Source organism: Mus musculus, chromosome 1 (genome assembly GCF_000001635.26).
Source record: "Mus musculus strain C57BL/6J chromosome 1, GRCm38.p6 C57BL/6J".
Classification (NCBI taxonomy): domain Eukaryota; kingdom Metazoa; phylum Chordata; class Mammalia; order Rodentia; family Muridae; genus Mus; species Mus musculus.
Window position 1 is genome coordinate 50,922,652 of NC_000067.6, and position 20,492 is coordinate 50,943,143.

The 20,492-nt window shown below is 39.2% G+C and overlaps 1 protein-coding gene across 2 annotated transcripts in view; it reads left to right on the plus strand.

The window, feature by feature from the left end:
- Positions 1-20,492, plus strand: part of Tmeff2 (transmembrane protein with EGF-like and two follistatin-like domains 2) — a 286,588-nt gene that overhangs the window by 21,969 nt on the left and 244,127 nt on the right. Inside the window, exons 4-6 of one of the 2 annotated variants that reach the window (XM_030255650.1) lie at positions 2,616-5,468; positions 7,898-8,007; positions 15,562-15,691. In XM_030255650.1, coding sequence (XP_030111510.1) covers positions 5,297-5,468; positions 7,898-8,007; positions 15,562-15,691 — 412 coding nt within the window. In that variant the 5' untranslated portion in view covers positions 2,616-5,296. Of the gene's footprint in view, positions 1-2,615; positions 5,469-7,897; positions 8,008-15,561; positions 15,692-20,492 lie in introns of those variants that run through there. The other variant, NM_019790.4, reaches the window with a different exon arrangement.

A 20,492-nucleotide genomic window follows, 5' to 3' on the forward strand; every position in this document is an offset into this window, starting at 1 on the left:
CTATACCCATTATACTCATCATCTTGAGCTGAACAAGAATAACCATAGACATTCCAAAGTGGATGAGAGCTGGACAGTGGTGGCACAAGACTTTAATCCCAGCACTTGGAAGGCAGAGGCAGGCAGATTTATGAGTTCTAGGTCAGCCTGGTAAACCAAGTGAGTTCTGGACAGCCAGGACTATACAGAGAAACCCTGTCTCAAAAAATCAAAACAAAGCAAAACAAGCAAACAAACAAACAAACCAAAAAACCAAAATGGATGAGGAAAAGGTGGGAGACCTCAGCCTTATACAAAGAACCACAGGCACATAAGGAATTCTGAAATAAGTAAGACAAATAGTCCTTTCCAGAGAATAGCACACAAAATGATAAGCTAATATCATCTGGTCAGTCCTACAAACATACATCCAAGTAACATTATACAGACAGAATACTATATATACTACATACAGTATATATATATATACACACATATAATATATAGTACACATATACACATATATAGTGCTTCCTAGTGTGTCAAACATTTTAACCACACAGAAAGAATCATACTGTTATTTAATTACGAAAACCCCTCTAATGAGACAGAAGTGTCCACTATTCTTGTTTTGTGGACAAATTGTATCAAGTATGTTGGAATTCAGCAATGATATCTCACTTCAGAAAATTGTCTTGGGTATATAAAAACAATTAATTTAAAAAGAGATCATGCATTTGAAAGAGAAAAGAGAGTATATGGCAGGGTTTAGAAGGAAAAGGAGGAAATAGAAATGATGTAATTATATTATAGTCTTAAAAGTAAAAGACATGTATTTTTAAGACTTTCCTGGACTAGTGTTATTGTTCATAGGGTAAAATGCTTAGTACCAAACCTGATGACCTGAGTTTGATCTATGGAACTCCAGTGGTCCATAAAAGGAGAAACTTGATTCTCACGTTTCCTCTGATCTCCATATATATGCTGTTAGATACACATGCATGCACACAAAATAAATTTTAAATGTTAAAAACTATCTCAATTAATAATATGATCAACACATATGCAATCACTGGATCTCATTGTTTTTGGTTGAGAATTACTGCATGTGGCTGTGTTCTGTGAACCAAGGAAAGAACTGATAGATATTCTTCACAGGAAGAACCTGTATAATCTATCTCAAAGGAACAGTAATATGAAAAAAGAATAGGAGGTCTTGTGTTCTGATGTTAGAATTTTTGTTAAGTTCTAAAATGCTTCATGCAACTTGTTCACAAAACACTGGTTGTTACTTCTGTGTCTAGGGGTACTATAGGAATTAAATGACAGTGTGTTTCTTTCTGTTTGTTAAATGTCTAATACATTAGGAGGCACAACCTGCTTCATGCCTCTCCTGAACAATAAAAAAAATTTTAGAGGCAGAGAAAATCAAATCCCTCATTGCTAAAATGTCTTATTTTTCCCAAGCTCATTTATCTTCAGCATTACTTTTTCTAGAACAATTCCTCTTCCTCCTCCTCCTCCTCTTTCTCCTTGTACCAATTTTCCTAAGCCTTAAGTAATTTCACAGGTCATAATGATATCCTTTCTTTTGGTGTTGTCCTTGATGTTGTGGAGTTGATCAAATTCAAGGCCTCCTGCATGTGAGGTAAATCCTCTACAACCAAGCTCTACCCCTCAGTCTTGCCTCAATTTTTTTAAAAGTTATCTTTTATATGTATGCATACGTGTAACAATAACTAAAGACACATGGTAATGAATTTGTCAGGAATGCCTGGGAACAGTTGGAGGGAGGAAAGAGGGGAAGTGCAGTAATGACTTCATAACTTCAAAATCATAAAAATCATTCAAATGAAATGCAAATCTATGTACATTCATGAAACTGACAACAAAACATTATTACATTTTAAACATAGTTTTATGCAAAAACAAAAAATACAATCTGCAATTTCTTTAAGACATGACAACCTCTCTCTGTCCTAGACTATTTTTTCCATAACTAAAATATTCTAGCTCAGGAACATTGAAAGCTAGTATTATTCACTAATTTAAATAGGAACTTTGAACACCCATGGCATGGGTTCAATCAAATTATTACTTATCATATAATATATAATATGAGGCACGATTCATAGGCATATTTGAAAGTTAAGTGTAGTAAAGAAACTGCTTTGAGCTTGCTGGGAAAGAGTCGAAGAGCTAGTACAATTTTATGATAAGGCAATGTCAGTGCCTGTCTATTTCCTCAATACCTAATGAAGAACTAAATAATATGCATATTTTTATTTACATATTGAACAATGCAGTGCTCCCTTCAGTAAATGATGTTCTTCTGCCACTTGGTGGTGCCTGCCAGTTGCAAAATTCCGTTTCTTGGTGGCACTGTAACACTAAATGTATCCTGAGCGGGACAGAATCACAGCATCTCCAACTGAAAGGCTTTGGTTCCAACTCCTCAATAATTTAAAGAACCTCTGTGCAGGTAACTGTGTTTGCTACCCATCGCAGCCAGTCATTAACTCATTTGGCAGTTTAAGTTACTGTGGGCAAAGTGTCTGAAGAATACAAATTCTTACAAAGCACACCAAAATTTTACTAAGCAGAGAATTCAGTAACATTTTTCCTTGTAATTCTAGGTTACAGTCAAACCCTGCAACCCTAGCGCTGGTTTATGATCATAATCGCTGCAAAAACACATTGTCTGAGGGACTTTGCCATAACTGCAGAGGGGCTCATATTCAAAAGCCTGATTAGTTGCTGATCGCTGATCCACGCTTTGGTATGGAAAATTCCAAATCCTCATTCGGTACTGTGTGGCTGATGCAGCTAGATCTGCATTAAGCTTGAATGTATGTCGCAGACTCCACTGAAAGGCATCTCTGTTTCTTTGTTTTTGCGATATCTTTGGCAGCTCCATCTTCTGGGCATTCCTTTACCTTCAACAATTCAGTTGCTCCATCTAAAAGCCGATTTTTCTGATGCCTCCAATGTCTGGTCAAATTGATCTGTGTTAATGGAGTCTTCGCTGGTGAGAGATGCCATTGACTGGAACGCTGAGATCTGCGGCTGCTTATTTGCCAGGGGCAAGAGACACCAAGATTCAGAAATCTTGAGAGGTGGGCGGGGGAGGGGGAAAGGTAGTCTTGGGAGGGAGGCGGGATGTAAGATAAAGGGAAGGGTTTCACATAGAGGAAGAAAGAGAGAGGTGGCTTTGAGGCTCAGAGGTGCTGCAGGATCACGTCTCACAGAGGCGAAGTTAAAAAGCAAGGGAGTGGGGAGAGGTTGGAGGGTACAGGACTTAAAGGGACTGCTTTGGCACAGTTTGTTTTCTGGTGGTGTCTGCGGAGGATAGATAGATAGTCCGCCTTTCAAAGTCTATTGGTGCCGCTTTTAAGTGGTTGGTTAAGCTCGTTAATTGCTTGTTAGATGCTATCAAACAATGCTCTTAGTCAAGATTCAGGAGGTTATGGGAGGGCGATACAAGGAAATTTAAAGAAAGAGAAAGGGGAAAGCTTTTGAAAGAAAGGAAGAAGGAGAGAAGGAGAAAGGAAAGAGAAATAGAGCAGGAGTATATATGTATAATGTGAATGAAAAAATACCATAAATAACTGAATGATACAAACGCAAAAGGAAACCTCTTTGGTGCAAGGCACCAAGAACCCTGTGACTGCAGTAGTGACCTGAGTCGTAGGAGACAGACTCTTCTCTCCATCTATGTCCCAAAAAGCTCTGGGCCCTGAGAACTAACATGCCATTAAGCTAAAGAGTGTGTCTAACTGCGTGGAGTGCAGCAGAAGGAAGGCTGATATCTCTCTGCTGTTTCTGCTGGGGCTAAGGAGAACCAAGCGGAGGTAGTGACTCCTGCCGGGCTAGGCTCCCTTGCCTCTCCCAGGTAGCTGGGGATCCACAGACAAGGTGTAAAACGCCCAAGTCTAACGCCCAATCACTCCAAGCTCTCCTCCGGGATGCCGCTTCTCTGTGGATTCGCCCTGTAACCCATTCTCAGCTTGGATTCAGAGAAGTCTCTCGCTGCTCCTCCGGCCTCCTGTCCAGACCAAAATTGACCTTCCAACAACATTTTGTTGAACCTTTTAGACAGCCCCACAAATAGGTTCCGGTCTGTACCTTACCAAAGAGCTCCAGGGAAAGAGAATCAAATCTAGCAGGCTGAGCTGCGGAGAGCCTGGAAGGGATAGGAGGCACAGGGAGAATGGGGAGAGCCAGCGAAACTGGCTGCTCCAGCCTGGCGAGCACTGTCGGGCTTGCTCGGGGAGCTAGCTGCTGCTGCTGCTTTAAGCCACCAGAGTCTTTTGGCTCTCGCACTGCCGCCTCTTGCCCTCTTTTCTCTGCCACCGCCTAGAGAAGCATCCTAATGCTTCTTAAGCTACCAGGACATGCCCAGCCTGGATCTCTTTCCCGGACCGGCGGCGCCAACGGGACGCCCTCTGCTCCCTACCCGCTTCCCCTATTGCCCTGTGGCTGCGGGTCCTCCACCTACTCCGCCCCCACCACATCCAGCTGGAAGACAAGGCCACCCAGCCGCAGCGGGTGCTGTCAGCCCGGGGTCACGCACAGAAGAGAGGCGCGAGCCTGGACCTCGCACACAGTAGGGGGCGTCATGGAGCAGAGAAGCCAGGCAAGTGGGAGAAAGAACGTGGGAGTAGCCGCCCTGAAGCCTGAGCTTCTCCCAGGAGCCATCCCGCCTAGACCCACTCGGGTTAGAGCCTAGAGAACTAGCCCATCTGTGGCATCAGTGGCCGCCTCCTCCTTGCACCTCCTCACCGACCCCTCCCTCCCGGGACCTGCATCGCGCTCCGCCAATCAGAGTCCGACTGCCGCTTCCCACGTGACCCCGGGCGGGCTAAGGACCTGCTGCTTCCCAAACGCCAGAGGGATGCGGGCGGCAGAGCGCGAGAGGCGGCGGCTGGGCTGCGGGGCGCTGTGACTGTCCCTCCACCCAGTCTGGTCGCGCTCTTCTCTTCGGCCGATTGGCCGCCTCCTCTCCGCACCCTGGTTTCTGTCTCCTGCTCCTCCTTTGCCCCGACCCTGTTCCTTATGGCAGCAGCTCCTTGCATCGGGGGCGCAGCTTCTCAGCGGACTATCCTCTCACTCCGCAGGCTGAGCCCGGTCACTGGATGTTGCTGAAACTCCGGAGATCATGCTCTCCTTTGGTCGCAGTATCACCGCCGGCTGTCCCTGCCGCCGCCCCCTCCTCTGCTGCCGCGGTCCGCGGGATGCTCAGTAGCCCGCTGCGTGGCCCCTGCGATCCCGTGTTCTTCAGAAGCCTTTGGTTGCTGCAGAGTTGCGCGAAGTAGTCATGGTGCTGTGGGAGTCCCCGCGGCAGTGCAGCAGCTGGACACTTTGCGAGGGCTTCTGCTGGCTGCTGCTGCTGCCCGTGACGCTGCTTATCATAGCCCGCCCGGTAAAACTCGCTGCTTTCCCTACCTCCTTAAGTGACTGCCAAACGCCCACCGGCTGGAACTGCTCCGGTAAGTCCAGACCCTCAGCCCTCTACTTCACTTCTCCAAGCGCGGAACCCGCACAGACCTGTCTACTCTCATATGTCTGCCCAGCCACTGCCTGAAACCCAGAACTTCCCACCTCAATCCTGAGAAACATTGAGAACTGCTTCAGCTAAGGCTGGGCGTGCTGGGATAGGAACAAAGTACAGGTGTGGGGAACCATAGATGTTTGCCCCTTTCAAATCGGAGGATTTAGAGAAATACTACAGAGGTAGTTCTCCATCCTGGGGGAAAACACTAACGCAGAACATTTCCCATCATTAAAAAAAATAAAAATAAAAATAAAAGAGTCTAGCCTGGATGTGCGAAAAATAACTTTATGAGAAAGAACAATCAAGAAAGCAATAAATCAAATGATGACTGCAGGGAAACTGTTAAGGCTGCCGAAAATGCTTCTGAATGCAGGGGTTTTCTAGTCAGCACTGGGCCACAGATAATTCTAAGGAGGCAAGTTTCCAGGAACGGAGTCTCTCTCTCTCTCTCTCTCTCTCTCTCTCTCTCTCTCTCTCTCTCTCTCTCTCTCTCTCTCTCTTCCTCCTCTCCTCTCCTCTCCTCCCCTCCCCTCCCCTCCCCTGCCCTCCCTTCTCCTCTCCTCTCCTCCCCTCTCCTCTTCCTCCCCCTTTTCTTTCTCTTTTCTCCTCTAGCTTGTTCTGTCTATACCTCCCTAGCTCTCTCTTTTGCTCTCTCTAGCGCTCCCTCTCCCTCCCTTTTCTTCTCTCCTTTCACCCCCACCCCCACTCTCTTCTCTCTTCCTTTGGCTGCAAATGCCATTGACTTTGAAAGACATTGATTTTGTAGCCAAAGTATGCCCATCCAAGTTCTTATGTGGAGGACAGAAGTTGAGAAAGAAGCAAACATAGATCCCCGCCCCCTCCCCCACGCCAGAATGGGCATGCCCCAAGGCTGATAGACTCTCTTCTGAGAGCACAGTGACCCTACCATGGCAGGTCCCAACCCCTTCACTTCTGCACTGGGTTTCATTGTCAGGCAGTCCTCTTGCTCATTCAGTCTCTGTCAGAATACTGAAGCTTGACACCTGCATGCTATTGAAGCCTCTAATTGAAAGGGGCCCAAAGATCGAAGTTACTGCACTCTTACTGGCTGGTTTTACATTTCAGTATCAGAGTGTCTAGTTTACCTGAAGAATCATAGTGTAATTTCTTTGGCATTTTAAACTCTATAAGCACACATGGTCATTGTCTCCATGGTCTAATCTGGTCTTGTTTTAGCAAGTGTGTTTATAACATTTCATTTTAGTTAAGTAAAATCTTCTCACAATTAAATCCGACTTTGAATAAGATAGCCTTTGGAGATGTGTAAGTGAAAGGAAGTGTGTGTAACTTTTGAGAGGATGTGATTATTAAATATAACTTATAGGTAGAGGCATGTACAGTTCTAAGAGATGACTAATACAACTCTTGAGGTCAATTAATTAATGTGCACCACTCCAGTTTAACCTTGGCTAAGACAAGTTGAAATGTACAGTCATATTAGATTTGGGTCAGTAGACTGACTTGGTTCTTCTTTTGGTAATTTCTAAATTTGGCATTTTATGAAACACAACATGTCTCTAACTTATTCTTAGTTCCTTCATTCATGTATGCTATTTTAAAAAGAATAAATTCCACTTGGGAACAGAACATCCTTAAAATTTGATCATAACTAATGTTCAACATGACTAGCTTGTTTCCTAACTAATATTGGTATTAGGAATACCTAGCTTGAATATAACATTGACAATGAGGAAATGTGTTATAAACCAGATCTCTCAAAGCTGTGTTCACTAACTAAAAATGAAGAACTGTATTTCTGGAAGGTTGTGAAGAGCTTGGCAGCCCCCACCCATCCCTGTTAACTTGAAGGTGATCAATCTTCCTTTGAGTCAGAAAGACCTTCACAGAAAACACCAAGTCTGTTTATCTTTATTATTGAGGTTTTGCTTCCTCTTTGTCTGGAAAAAAAACTGTAAGTAAGGGTCATTTCATATCTTAAAGCGAAGAACAATTAAAGGCAGAAATATTAAAATGGCAACTACAAACCATCACCAAATCTTTTCCTAAATATTGAGTTTGGGTCACTGATATACCCTACTTAGTGAGGAAAAAAATTAAAAAGAAAGCAGAGAAGCAAATGTCAAACTTTCACTCACACAGTCACTATTAGTCTAAGCTAAATTTAAGAAAGCATGCTCAAAAGGTGATACTGAGGGAGACTTTATTAGGAAACAGTTGTAAATGTATGGACTATTATTGATCACTTTTGAGGTTATTAGTAGAAGGCACACTTGTGGCTGTTGGAATTAAATTTTAAGAAAATTCTGTTTGTGCTACAAACTAGAATTCTCTTTATACATTATAACATTTTAAAGTGACTGGAGCATTCTTTTTCAACTTGAGGTTACGATGACAGAGAAAATGATCTCTTCCTGTGTGACACCAACACCTGTAAATTTGACGGGGAATGTTTAAGGATTGGAGACACTGTGACTTGCGTCTGTCAGTTCAAGGTAAGATATCTGATATTTGCATCTTCAATTCATTAAAGAGGCTGCAAGGCAGTGAGCTTCTTGTACAACTCATCATTTGGCAAGTTATAACTGTACAGACTCAAAAGGAGGCTAGCATCAAACAAAAGTACTGGCAAGAGAGCAAGCTGATGTCAAGGTGACATATAACTTTTCGGGACCTGTGACTGACCTAGTCAAAAATGCCACTGATGTTGGATAAGCTTCAGTTTCTACTTTCTAGATATGGACGGAAAGTGTGCCTTCCTGAAGCACTGGTGTGTACATTTTATAGGTCAACTGACTGAGGATAATTGTCAAAATAGTCAGTGGATAGCAGATATGGATTTGTACTTTTGTTCTTCACAAGTTGTCATTATTATTATTTATTATATTGTCGTTTGTTTTAATGGGCTTTGGTTTTCTTATCCTGTCAAGAGGATGCAATTTTATGTTAACTTCTATAAGGTCACTCCTAAACTACTGTGCCAGTTTGGAAATCATGAACCTTGTTGTATACATTAAAGATTTTGAGACTAGCACATTAAACAACTACAGAGTCTCCTAGGAATTCATATGAGCACATAGAGCCTCATGTTGAATCGTAAGCAGAACGGTGGACATTGTCATCTGTCAGAGAGGTTTTCAACAGTTAGAAAGAAAAGTATATTTTTACAAAGAAGTTATCATCAAAGTTGTTAAAATGAATTTAAAATAATGCTTCCATTGTTGTTATTACAATCATTATTTATCCCATTTGCCACTATGAAAATTACTGGAGTCTGCTTCTTTTCAAAATATTCATATAATAATATATAGCCTCAAATAACTTGGATGTTGAACTAGTACCGTGGACTCACACTTGATTATTATTGAATTACATTTAACACCAAACATTTACATCTAATTTAAGCTGATGCAAGAAATATGCATATAAATAAAACTATGAACAAGATCAAAGGCACTTCCAAAATTATAAAAGCATGAGTTGTTGAAAACTAGAAACACAAAGTCATATTTTGACTTACTGTACCATATTGAATATTGACTTAATGGTGAATACATAGGACTTAACCCTACATCTTGGTGAGGCAGATAAGAAAACTCACCTTTAAATATGGGTTGAGATACTTTTAGAGAAGATAAAAGCTCCTTGTGCATTTTTTCCTCCTTTTTGAGAAACAGAGCAAGATTATTGGTAGCTTAAAGTGGCCAAAGACATTGCCATGGCTTTAGCGATCCATCAGTGCAGATCACATACATGTGGCATCTACTTTCAGGGTCTCCCCCACAGTGAGGGAAGAGCTACGTGAAGGAGATGGAACATGAGAATTTTCAATTTATAATTTTTATAATTGATAACTAAAGAGGATGGAAAACCAACTGGAGAAATCACGCCCATGGAATTTCATACCTTTTCTTTTTCTTTTTAAGTTTGTGATTCCTGAGAATTTCTCTTATTTTTGTAGCCAGGGATAGGTACAGCAAGTAAACTTGTAATTAGCAGAAGATGGTTCACAAAGCACATTCTTCAAATGAGATGTTTGTGTTTCACTGGAAAAAAAAAAAACTGGTGTAATTCTGGGTAAATGCGCAAAATGGAAGCATATCATTTTTCCTATTAAAGAACTGTCTGTGTTTGATTTTTAGCTGCCAAATGAAAATTTAAATAGGAAATATAAATATATTTCCTTATTTGTACTGGATTATACTGTTATTAGTGTGTTTTACAATAATAAGTAATTTAAGAGGAAAAAATCTTTCTAGTAGTAAATTTAAACTTTGTATATTTATCATAATTATTGAATGTCTACACCAAGTTGATGGTTAAATAAAATTGTACAACTTGCATGAGATAAACTATGTTAAGCTAGGAGCTCCTTGAACAAGTTTCTTCCCAGTCTTCAGCATTTTCATGTTGTTTTGTGTGTTTTTTTTCTATTTTTTAATGTTTTCTCCCCTTCTATCTGATAAAAATGAAGACATCTGAAAATCTCTTCTATGTAGTATCCTAAATTTTTGTTCCTTGTGCATTTTCAGATATGAGTGTAAGTTATTATATTTAAAATGGGATGTACATTAGTCTTTCTGGACATGAGATAAATTTCAAACATAAATGCACATATTGTACATAACCTAAATATGTTCCTATATGTGTTATTATTAAAACACTAAAATGAGCTTATATGAATCTGACTTCCCTTAGATACTTTAAAATACACTAATTTCTACCCTTCAAAATTCATTCAATTCTTATAAGTTAGATAAGTTTGTTTAGCTGACTCACTACTTTTTCCTTTCTTCCATCTTCCCTTCTTTTTTTCCCACTTTTCTTACTTCTTCTGCATTGCTGGTGACATAACCAGGACCTTGCATGTACTAGGCAAGTGCTCCACCATTGAGATATATTCCCAGGTCCTTTACATTGTTTATAAGATGAGGAAATTCATGGCCATTAATATAAATAGTTTCCAATTAAGTAAGTCATAATTCTAGAAAATGAAACACAGTAAACCAAATGATATATTTACATTTAAGTGCATCAATTATAATTTTTAATATTACTTAGGGTTCAAATGAAAATTCCAATAACACAACAGCAATGTCAGCTTATTATAGACAATGATTCGTAATCAAAACAATACAAAGTAGAATATCTGTAACCCAGAAGTCCAAATTCGGAAATAGTCTGAAATCCATCATGATGTTTAAAATGTTTTGAACTTTCTAAGTGTTTCTGACTGAGAGTGTTTTGAATAGATGCTCAAAAGGTGAAGTCTATCCTGTCATTCCACAAATGCCAAGATCTCAAATTTTGTGCCTCTAAAACACATTGGATACGGGGTATTAAACCTATACAAATAATTCTTAGATAATAAAATAAAAACTTATAATATGATACAGTCTCAGGCATCCCATCTTCCTACGAAATATCAAAAATAACTAGTCAACCTGATAAATCAATTGTGAAGAAAAACTGAAAAAGTGAATAGAAGAAAATGGATGAATAAACAAAGGAAAAACAACAGAAAGGTGAAAGGAGGAAGGGAGGCAGATAAAGAGATATAGTTTTTCTTAGTACTGGTTCCACAATGATCAATGATAATTTATAAGCTTAATGTATCAGGTAGCCTTATGCTTTCTTAAGAATTTTCCAATTTAGATATTAAATAGTTGCATTTACTAAACTATGTTTTATATCTAAAAATGTTCAGTTACTACTGCTGCTCAAAGATTTCCCCAGAACGTAGGGTCTTCATGAATGTTTATTTTCTTCATAGATGTGCAGTTTTGATTAGTTATTGGAACCAGTTTTCGTCACTCTCTGTTGTCATGGCTAAGGGGAACTCAAGGCATCCTCAGTTCAGGGCTCTAATGCATGTGACTACCAACTGTGGAGCTTGGTTCGTCTCCACCTCTGAATCCTCTCATGGGCTACTTGTACTTTGGGCTTTGACATAGCACAATGGCTAGTTTTAAAGGGCAAGCATCCAGAAAGAGGGGAGAAGACAAGTGAAACCCATGTCCTTTCATGATTTAACATAGAGAGTTATAGTCACATCAGCCACGGTCAAAGACCTGCCCATTTGTTTAAAAAAAAATCACCAACATAATGCATGCAAGATGTAGTTCTGAAGAATTAAAAGTTACTTTTGGAACTGCCAAACAGCAACACATACAGATTTTTAAACATTTTATTCTCTGAAAAAGTTATTATTTTATATCTTAAGCTATTCTCCCTCAGCCTTTGACAACAGACTATAACAGAATTCACTTAACATCTGTTGAGAACCTTCTCCATGCCAGACTCTGTGGAAGGTGCTGGCGAGAGATGAAACTTAAGTCACATATAGCTTTGAGATGCGGAATTTTCAGCTTTAAAATCCATATTAACCAAACAAGCATTGAATCACATTTTAAATTTCTCTTTTTTTTTATTCCCTGGCCAAGGGGTAGTGTATGGGTGTCTTAAGCAATGCGGAACCTTGGAGACAATGCCATTTTATTGAAATCACATATTTGGAAAATAAACTTCAGATTTTTAAAAACAAGGAAAATGGAACCACAAATTCTTCTTATAAGCTTATATAATACATACATTTATAGACTTAACCATAGCCATGGCTTAATTTTTTTTTTGTTAACCAGATAGCTTTGTAGTCTTTAGTAAGTGACCAAACATCTATTTTCCCCTTATTCAGACTGTAAACAAGTTCTTGACAGCCCCAGAACCATTTTCAAGAACTCGGCATATTTCAGTGCAGCAGTTTCCCGATTCTCATACAGAGGGTGGCCGCAGCTTCATTGTTTTCTAATTCTAAAAACATCATGGTACTTCACTGTGAATGCTAGGTGGAAATTCTGCTAGTAAAAATAAGCCATGAATATCAGATAATTTCCATTTAATAGGTGAAGTTTACAATGAAACTTGTGTTCTTAAATCTTGTGTAAATCTCCCATGTATCTCAGTTCACTACTTTAGAAACTTACAAACCTTTAACTACTGAGTAACATACCATCCCCTATATAGAGACAGTGAGAGACAGAAGAAAAACAGAACTAGACATCCACCCTTGAGCGTTAGTGACTAAGAGTCTCCCTGTCCTCTTGTGGTTTTCGTTTTAATGAGTGCAAGTCATGGTACTAAGGGCCAAAAACATTGTGGTGATAATCTGCAGCTAAGCTCTTCTCAGCTCTCACAAATCCCCCTTTTGGCTTCTGCATGGAACTTGGCAGCCCTGTTTTAAGCACTGTTCACATTTGGCTTACTGCATGCATCCCCCAGAAGTGACATGAGCACTTCATCAGTGTATTCACTATTTTAAGATGTATATCAGAATTGTGTCATAGAACCTGACAAAGATAACAATCTGCAAACTTCCTGTCCCAACCACTAGCCCTCTATTTGACTAACCTTCTAAAGCATGTGAGAAAGAAGAAGAGGGGAAAAAAATCAAAGTTATGTAGAAGAAAATGTGAACTCAAATAATCTGTACACAAAATGTTGCTAAACAATGGTTAAAAGATAACCAGGGGTGAGATTGCCAAACCTACCTTGAGAGGCTAACCACGCAGTCATCCACATCAATTTTAACTATCATGTGCCTAAAGAGAGGGTAAGCCAGTCTATTGTCTATTGTTACCAGCTCTTTCCTTCTTCCTCTTCTCTCCTCCAATCATCAGATATCATCGTAGCTTGGTGAACCCCCAAAGTCCATTCTCCTGTCTCAGTTCCTGAACACTGCACATTTATCTAGTACTCAACTATCCATTTGTCATCCTGCCCATGAATATGAAATTCGCACCACACTTATTTGTTCTTTTATTCTCTAGTACTTCTCATTGGAAAATTCAAACTGTTACTGTCATTGTTATGTTGTCTTTTCCCTGAAGTATCACTGGAGATCCTCTGTCTCACAGTTGTCACTAATCAAGTATAATTTCAAAAATATGTATTGTATAGAAAGTTCATTAGGACGTTATAGGTGTCACCTATCATAAGAGGATTGCTTAGTTAAGTAGTAGCAATAGATTACGAAAAAAATCAGAATCAAATCAATATCATGTGTAGCTATATACTGAGTCTCTGAACCAACAGTATAGTTATGGAGTAAAATTATCAAATGAATATGAGGTATTCAGAATATCTAATTATAAATTATAGAAATAATGATGATTTCTAAAAGATGCAGTAAGTCATGCCGTTAGTAATTGTAACCATAATATGAATCCCATAAAATTTGGATTTTATGTTTGAAAAAAGATGTCAATTAACAAAATTTAATATTTAAATTATTCAGTGATAGAACAAAGGCAAGACTCATGTCCCTTTCATTTAGAAAGCACTGATTTGAAATACATATAAATTGTCTGGATGGAGAACTGGGAAATGGCTTAGAAAATAAAGTAGTTACTGTGCAAGCATAAAGACCTGAGTTTAATCCACATTTCCTATGTAAAAATATGGGTGTGACAGTGCACTTCCATGATTACAGCATGGAGAGGCAGGAACAAGAGGGTCACAGGAGCTTTCTAGACAGGCAGAATCTGTTGAATTTGGTTGAATCTGGGAACTCCAAACTCAGGGGGAAGCCTTGACTCAAACAAAGATGAAGAAGTGATTGAGAAAGACAGCTGATGTCAACATCTGGCCTCTACACATAGGCACAAACCCATACAAGAGTCAGCAAGCACATGCACAAATGTACACATATACAAAATAAGTACATAAATGGATAAGTTTTCAGGATGACTAAGCTCTTATTATGTAAAAGTAAGAAAGAGGATTAAATAGGCTATTGTGAATAAAAGGGCACAGATAATGTAAGAAATTACGGCATAAAAAATACGTCTCAAGGTTTTGTCAATTAAATTCTTACTTTATGCCAGTTTTATTTTTTGTTCTTTGTCAAAATCCTTGAGTTAAAATTTACATGTGATAGACATAAAATATAGACATGAACATTAAAATTTTTCCTTGCTACCTGGATAGGTTGCTGATTTATTTTGCATGAATTGTAAATTTCTAGCACGTCAAAAATTCAAACATTTTAATTAACAGTAGTAAACAGAAAAGCATTTTCACATGTATCTGCATGCATGGTTTTCTTTATTGTGTTTCTGGCATAGGCAAGCCTTGATAAATAATCATCTTGATCATTTCATTTGTTATAATTAAACAATGAAGTGCATCAGTAGTAGTAATCAGCAGATAATCACATCCTGGTTTAATTAGCATGTATAGGACACAGCCAAGTATCTCTAATGCCTTAGAGTGTGATTATAATATGATGGCTGTACCCAGTAGGTTGTCTAATTTCCATTGTAAAGATATGTAGGTTTTTGGTAATGAGGCTATTCTAAAAATGAGCATTTCTCTTTCTCAAACACATATCTCAAACGTGATAGTTTGGGATATTCAACAAGTTTGATATGAAGGTTATCTCTTGCTTCTAATACTTTGTCTTTATCAATATCCAAAGACAATGATAAAAGGTAATAAGAAAAATTCATCTTATCTAAATATTCCTCAATTTATCAAGATTAAGAATTCAATAGAAAAAATAAGCCAAGGAGTAACTGGATATTTTATTTTGCTATTATAGTTTTGAAATTTCAGCCAAATATTTCTGCTGCCAACACAGATAGCCATCAGCCTTGTTTTTAATAACTTGACATGGCTAAATTGTTTATTTTCACCCTAAAAAGTTAGCAAGGCTACCTCAGGAAAACAATTAAATAGTAGTGGTAAGTTTGTTGTTACATCTTTTGTGTGCTAATGGATCAGTCACTTTCTTAAAATCACCTCATTAATTTAGATACTTGTGTTGCCTCTGTCTAAATCAAAGGACCAATTGGTCCACTTGACATGACTTTTGTATCTTTGAATGACAGGCACTTACAAACCAACAACTTGAGATCACTGAAAACCAAAAGATGTGGTTTGTTTTGGAAATAGTTACTTGTATTTAGGATGTTTGAGGAATGCAGAATCCAATAACAACCATAGCTTTTTGTTTGTGTGTGTCTTTTTTTTTTCCTCTCTTTGTTCTTCAGTGTAACAGTGACTACGTGCCTGTGTGTGGCTCCAATGGAGAGAGCTACCAGAATGAGTGCTACCTGAGGCAAGCTGCCTGCAAACAGCAGAGTGAGATACTTGTGGTCTCAGAAGGATCCTGTGCTACAGGTATGCACAAATGTTCCTGAAATGGACTGTGAGTTCAATGGTTGAATCCTATTGGGGAAAAACAAAAAACAAAAAATAAACCACAAAACAAACAAAAACAAAAAACAACAACAACAAAAAGCAACCTTCTCGTGCATGAACTTGGGACTCCATTTATTCTTTGGTACATCATTTTTGTGCATCGTGATTTCTTTTATTTCAAATATGTCTGTAAAAGAGAGGAAATGCATCAGTTCACAACTGGTATCTTTAAATACATATGTTGTTTACTGAAGTGCAGACCATTGAATAAAATATAATTAGAAATCTGAGTTGAGTACACACATATCAAATTCATAGATGAAGTTTCTGTTTGTTTAATCGACTGTTTATTTGATAAACAGTGCTATCGTCTAGGGTTGCACGTTTGTAGGTTGGAGTTCTGAAGTTAACAAGTTATTTTTGTGGAGACACTAATGTTAGATTTTTAACTGTAACATGTGCTGGTTACCACTTAGCAGATCATACTGAAGAATGCATTGGCAGTGTGAATAATTTACACTAACATCTGTCTTTCTGACACAGTTAAACTCAGGTTCTACGGCACTCTTTATTTGTGTTGTTTTAAGAATGATGGAAGGCAGTAAAGAAAGAAGGAAGGAAGGAGGGAGGGAGGGAAGGAAGGAAGTCCACAATTGTCTTAGCCTTTGGGGGTACTTTGTTCTATTTTGCTGTTTGTTTTTCTTTTCCTTCATTTCTCCCTCTCCCCCTCCCTCTCCCCTCCCCTCTCCTCCCTCCCTCCCTCCCTCTCCTGTAGTTTGTGTGTGTGTCTGTCTATGGTGGGGGTGGGGGTGTTACAACCCAGAAATTTACAGGTAGAGAAATAAAGCAACAACAGATAAAAAGAAACTGCAGTTAGGTGAAGCCTGCTTCAGAAAGCAGTGCTTTAAAGGGGAGCCAAGCCCAGCTTAGGCCATGGGCATCTTAAGCACCTGCCCTAAATAAACAAATAAATAAGTAACACATCAAGATCACTATAGTTACTTTAAAAACTCTCTGAAGGTCATAGTTCAGGAAAAAAAATGATAATACAATTGGAAAACTTCTTTCAAAAATAACGAAACAGCATTAGGGAATCTTCTGTAAAAGTCCCTCTGGGATAACAGGTTTTTCTATTTTAGGGTGTAACATGAGAAGTGTGTGTTGTTGGGTGGGTAGGGTGTACAATGAGTAAGAACAAAGTCTTGGGTTCCTTGGAAGACTGACTGTCTTCAGTCTCCTTACAGTTAGTGGTGACTGATCTTTGAAGGTCTCCTGCTCATTACCACAGTTTCCAGAAGGAGCAGGGGACAATGAAACAGGAGCATTTCTCAGCTACAGTGATTTTGATTTTACAGTCCTTTGATTTTTGTGGTGGTCTTTTAAGGGGTCTTTTCTGAATGATTCTTTGTCCTTGCAAGTTAATGACCTATGAGGATAATGGTCAGGATGGCAAGGTCAGGATGGCCTGTGGTCAGTACAGATTTGCCAGAACAGGTCATTGCTGCTTGGCATGGAGTAAGATGTGTGTGTAAAAGTGGAGGCAAGAGTGCAGCTCAGAGGGGAGGAAGAGGACCAGAAGCTAGCCTCAGAGTAGGGATTGGGGCATAGGAGAAAGCACTAAGAAACAAACTATGAAAATAAATCAGCCATCCATACCAAAGGACAAAACAATAAAGAACATCTACTTTAAAACGAATGAAACAGAAATACATGGAACCTTTGGACCTCAGGGGGGTTTCAGTGAACACTGCAGGGATCAGTAAAAAGCTTTGTTTATATGATGATCCAGGAGGGCAGCTGAGAAACATGTACATCACCCAGTGAGCACTAACAGGTAGAAAGCAGTCATATCAACTGGACCAGTAGCTGTGGCTATGGCAAATGGCATCTGGTACCAAAAATGATACTGTTTTCTCCCAACCTCTGAATTCCTGTCAGTCTACACAGTCTGATTCATTCAAGTCTATTCATGCTAGTCTCCAGTGTGCTGCTTTTACTATGAAAATAAATACTTAGCCAAGTAGAAAATTTAATCACAATCGAAGAAGCTGTCCTTACCTCATTTGCATACTTAGATTTCTACAGGATTTAATTAGTCAGCCAGTTTAGCTGAATGCATCTTCTGTTGACTAGAGAATTTAAAAGAGTTTTGGTCTGAGCAGTGATAGAGAAACCAAGTGATTAGCCAGGCCTGATGGCAAAAAAATTGTGGATATTACTTTTCTTCATAGTTTTCCCATTTATTTTTAATGTTTCTTGACAGTGAGTTGAGGTTGCAAGTTCTATTCTCTGGAAATAAGTGGCTGGAGAACATTGAAATTTTAATCTAGAACGTGGCTTCCTTGTAGCCAGTCTCATTGTCAGCTTAAGTTCTTGCTTTGCAAGAATGCAGTTGACGAAGAGCCCAGATTCTTGTCCAATCGTATCCCTTCCGTGCCAGGATGTGTCTGCCTCTCTGCAACTTTCTTAGTCTACTTATTTCTGGCTTGCCGTGATGACTCATCCTACAATTGAGAAAACATTAAAGCTTCCCACAAGTATTTCATAATGATGCAGTTGACTACAGTGCCCATTTTCCCATCTAACCCTCTTTTCTTCTCTAGCTATTTAATCTGGGTCAAATCAGTCACTAATCAAGTGGATGGAATGAAGTTTTAGAAACGCATGTGGAAGATAAAATCCAAAACACTCCTATTTTTTCCCTGACTTTTCCCAAACACATATATTAACGCAAAAGCCTAAAGATCAACAGGCAAGATGTTTTCTCAACATTTTAATGATTGTACTTCAGACTGTTGCTCACACATTTAAAGCAAGCTACTATTCACTTGTTAAACGGAAGGAATAAACTTCGGAAGGCTGCCTAGGATTCCGCTTGTCATTTAGCAAACTGGAGCCTGTGAACATGGGTGCCAATCTCTTTGTGTGTATCATAGTCAAGTTTAGAGGGACAAGCATCACATTGCCCTGCCTCATGGAAGTTTCTGATGTTAGTAAGAAATGAGCAACAGACTTCATATGCTGTAAGCATACAGACAGAATGTGATAGTCCCAATTCAGGACAGCCGCGACTTGGTCCCTTCACGTAAAAGTAGCAGTGAAGTAAGCTTTCAAATTAATTCAAAACCAATTAAAATATTACGTATGAAAGTGTGCTCAGAGGAAACTTAGCAAGTGTTGGCCATTCAAGCACGATTCTGCCCCAAAGAAGCAGTGTTGTAACTAATGAGTGTGTTCTAACTGGCGGAGTATGTTCTTGTTGCAAAAAGAAATGTGTTGAGTCATTCATAATTGGGCATTATTAAAACGTCAAACCAAACCCTAAGTGTTGGTTGTGTATTTGTTAAGAAATATATATCATAAATATATATTTGTTAAGAAATGTATATTTAAATATATATTAATATTTAAAAATATTTTTATATTTTAATGTATAATGTATAAATATATAAGAACATATACTTAATCTTAACACATGTCCATATATATACAAATTGTTTCCGTCAATTAGCTTGCCTTTAGGTAAAGGATACGACCCAAAGTCATATGGTCAGACATGATGGCAGTTAATAAATGGACTGCGATCCTTGTATAATACAGTGTTAGTTACTCTGAGTCGCCACTAAGACTTACTGTTCCACTGCGTTCCGCCATAGCACTGTTAATGCCACAAAGGAGGACATGTTTTATAGACTGACCCATTCTCCCCCAAGTGTCAGCTCTGTGGATTTTCATCCCCCTGGCCACTCTATGTAGTGTGTCTCCACAAAATCTCAAAGAGCCCAGCACGAACAAGAAATGTTTTACATTAATTCAACTAAACTACAAGGAAAAACCTCATTGAGGAGGATTTTTATGTAAGTCTTGAATCCTGGATGCAATTCCAATGTAAAATAGTAATAGCATGGCTGAAGGAGGCTACCAATGTTGTCTTATGACCTAGGATTAAGAGTAGAAATGCACAATGGGATATCTTTTGAATGCAAAGAAATAAGCAGAGAACGGATATTGTCTTCATTTAGGAACAGAAAGGAACTCAAAAGTTTGGCTCAGAGCAGGGCACTGCATAGTTCTGGAATTTGTGTTCTTAGAAAGAGTCACCTTCACCTGCTTGTACTGACTGGGAAGGGAGGGCAGGAAGAAGCACGGTAAGAAACAGTGCAGGTGGTGTTCCTGTGCCAGTGTCTCAGCGTCTGAGCGTCTCAGTGTCTGCTCCACTACGAGCACAGAGACTAAGTAAACTCACATCTCCTCATATCAGCAGTGACGTCCCGGTAGATAGTGTGGCATCGAGCAGCCCCTCATCCCCACAAAGTGCTCCCTTTACTCTTTTTTTCTTTGTTTATAAGCAATGTGCAAGAACGGTATTGTGTACACTGTTTAGTTGCGAAAATGCAGCGATAGAAGCCTCTCATCATGTCGAAGTCTCCAGTTCAGCCTGGTCAAAGTGAAACCAGGGAGGACTTCCCATGCTCGAGCAGGACTTTATTTCCCCAAAGCTGTATGATACAGGTTTCATAAAATTTAAGAAGAAAAATAATGTCTCAGAAATTAGATTAAATTGAGAAAACTGTATATTAGTAGATGAAGTGCTACAAGTTTTCCCATCAATGACATTTTAGCATTGAGATAGGGAACAAGCTAATGGTGCGCGATCCCCACACTTAGCAGATGAAGGCAGGGAGAGCAAACTGTAAATCATCCTGGATTACAAAGACCCTGTCTCAAACCAAAATCACTCAAAGACAACCAAGAGAGGAAGCCTAACCTTGAAAACTAG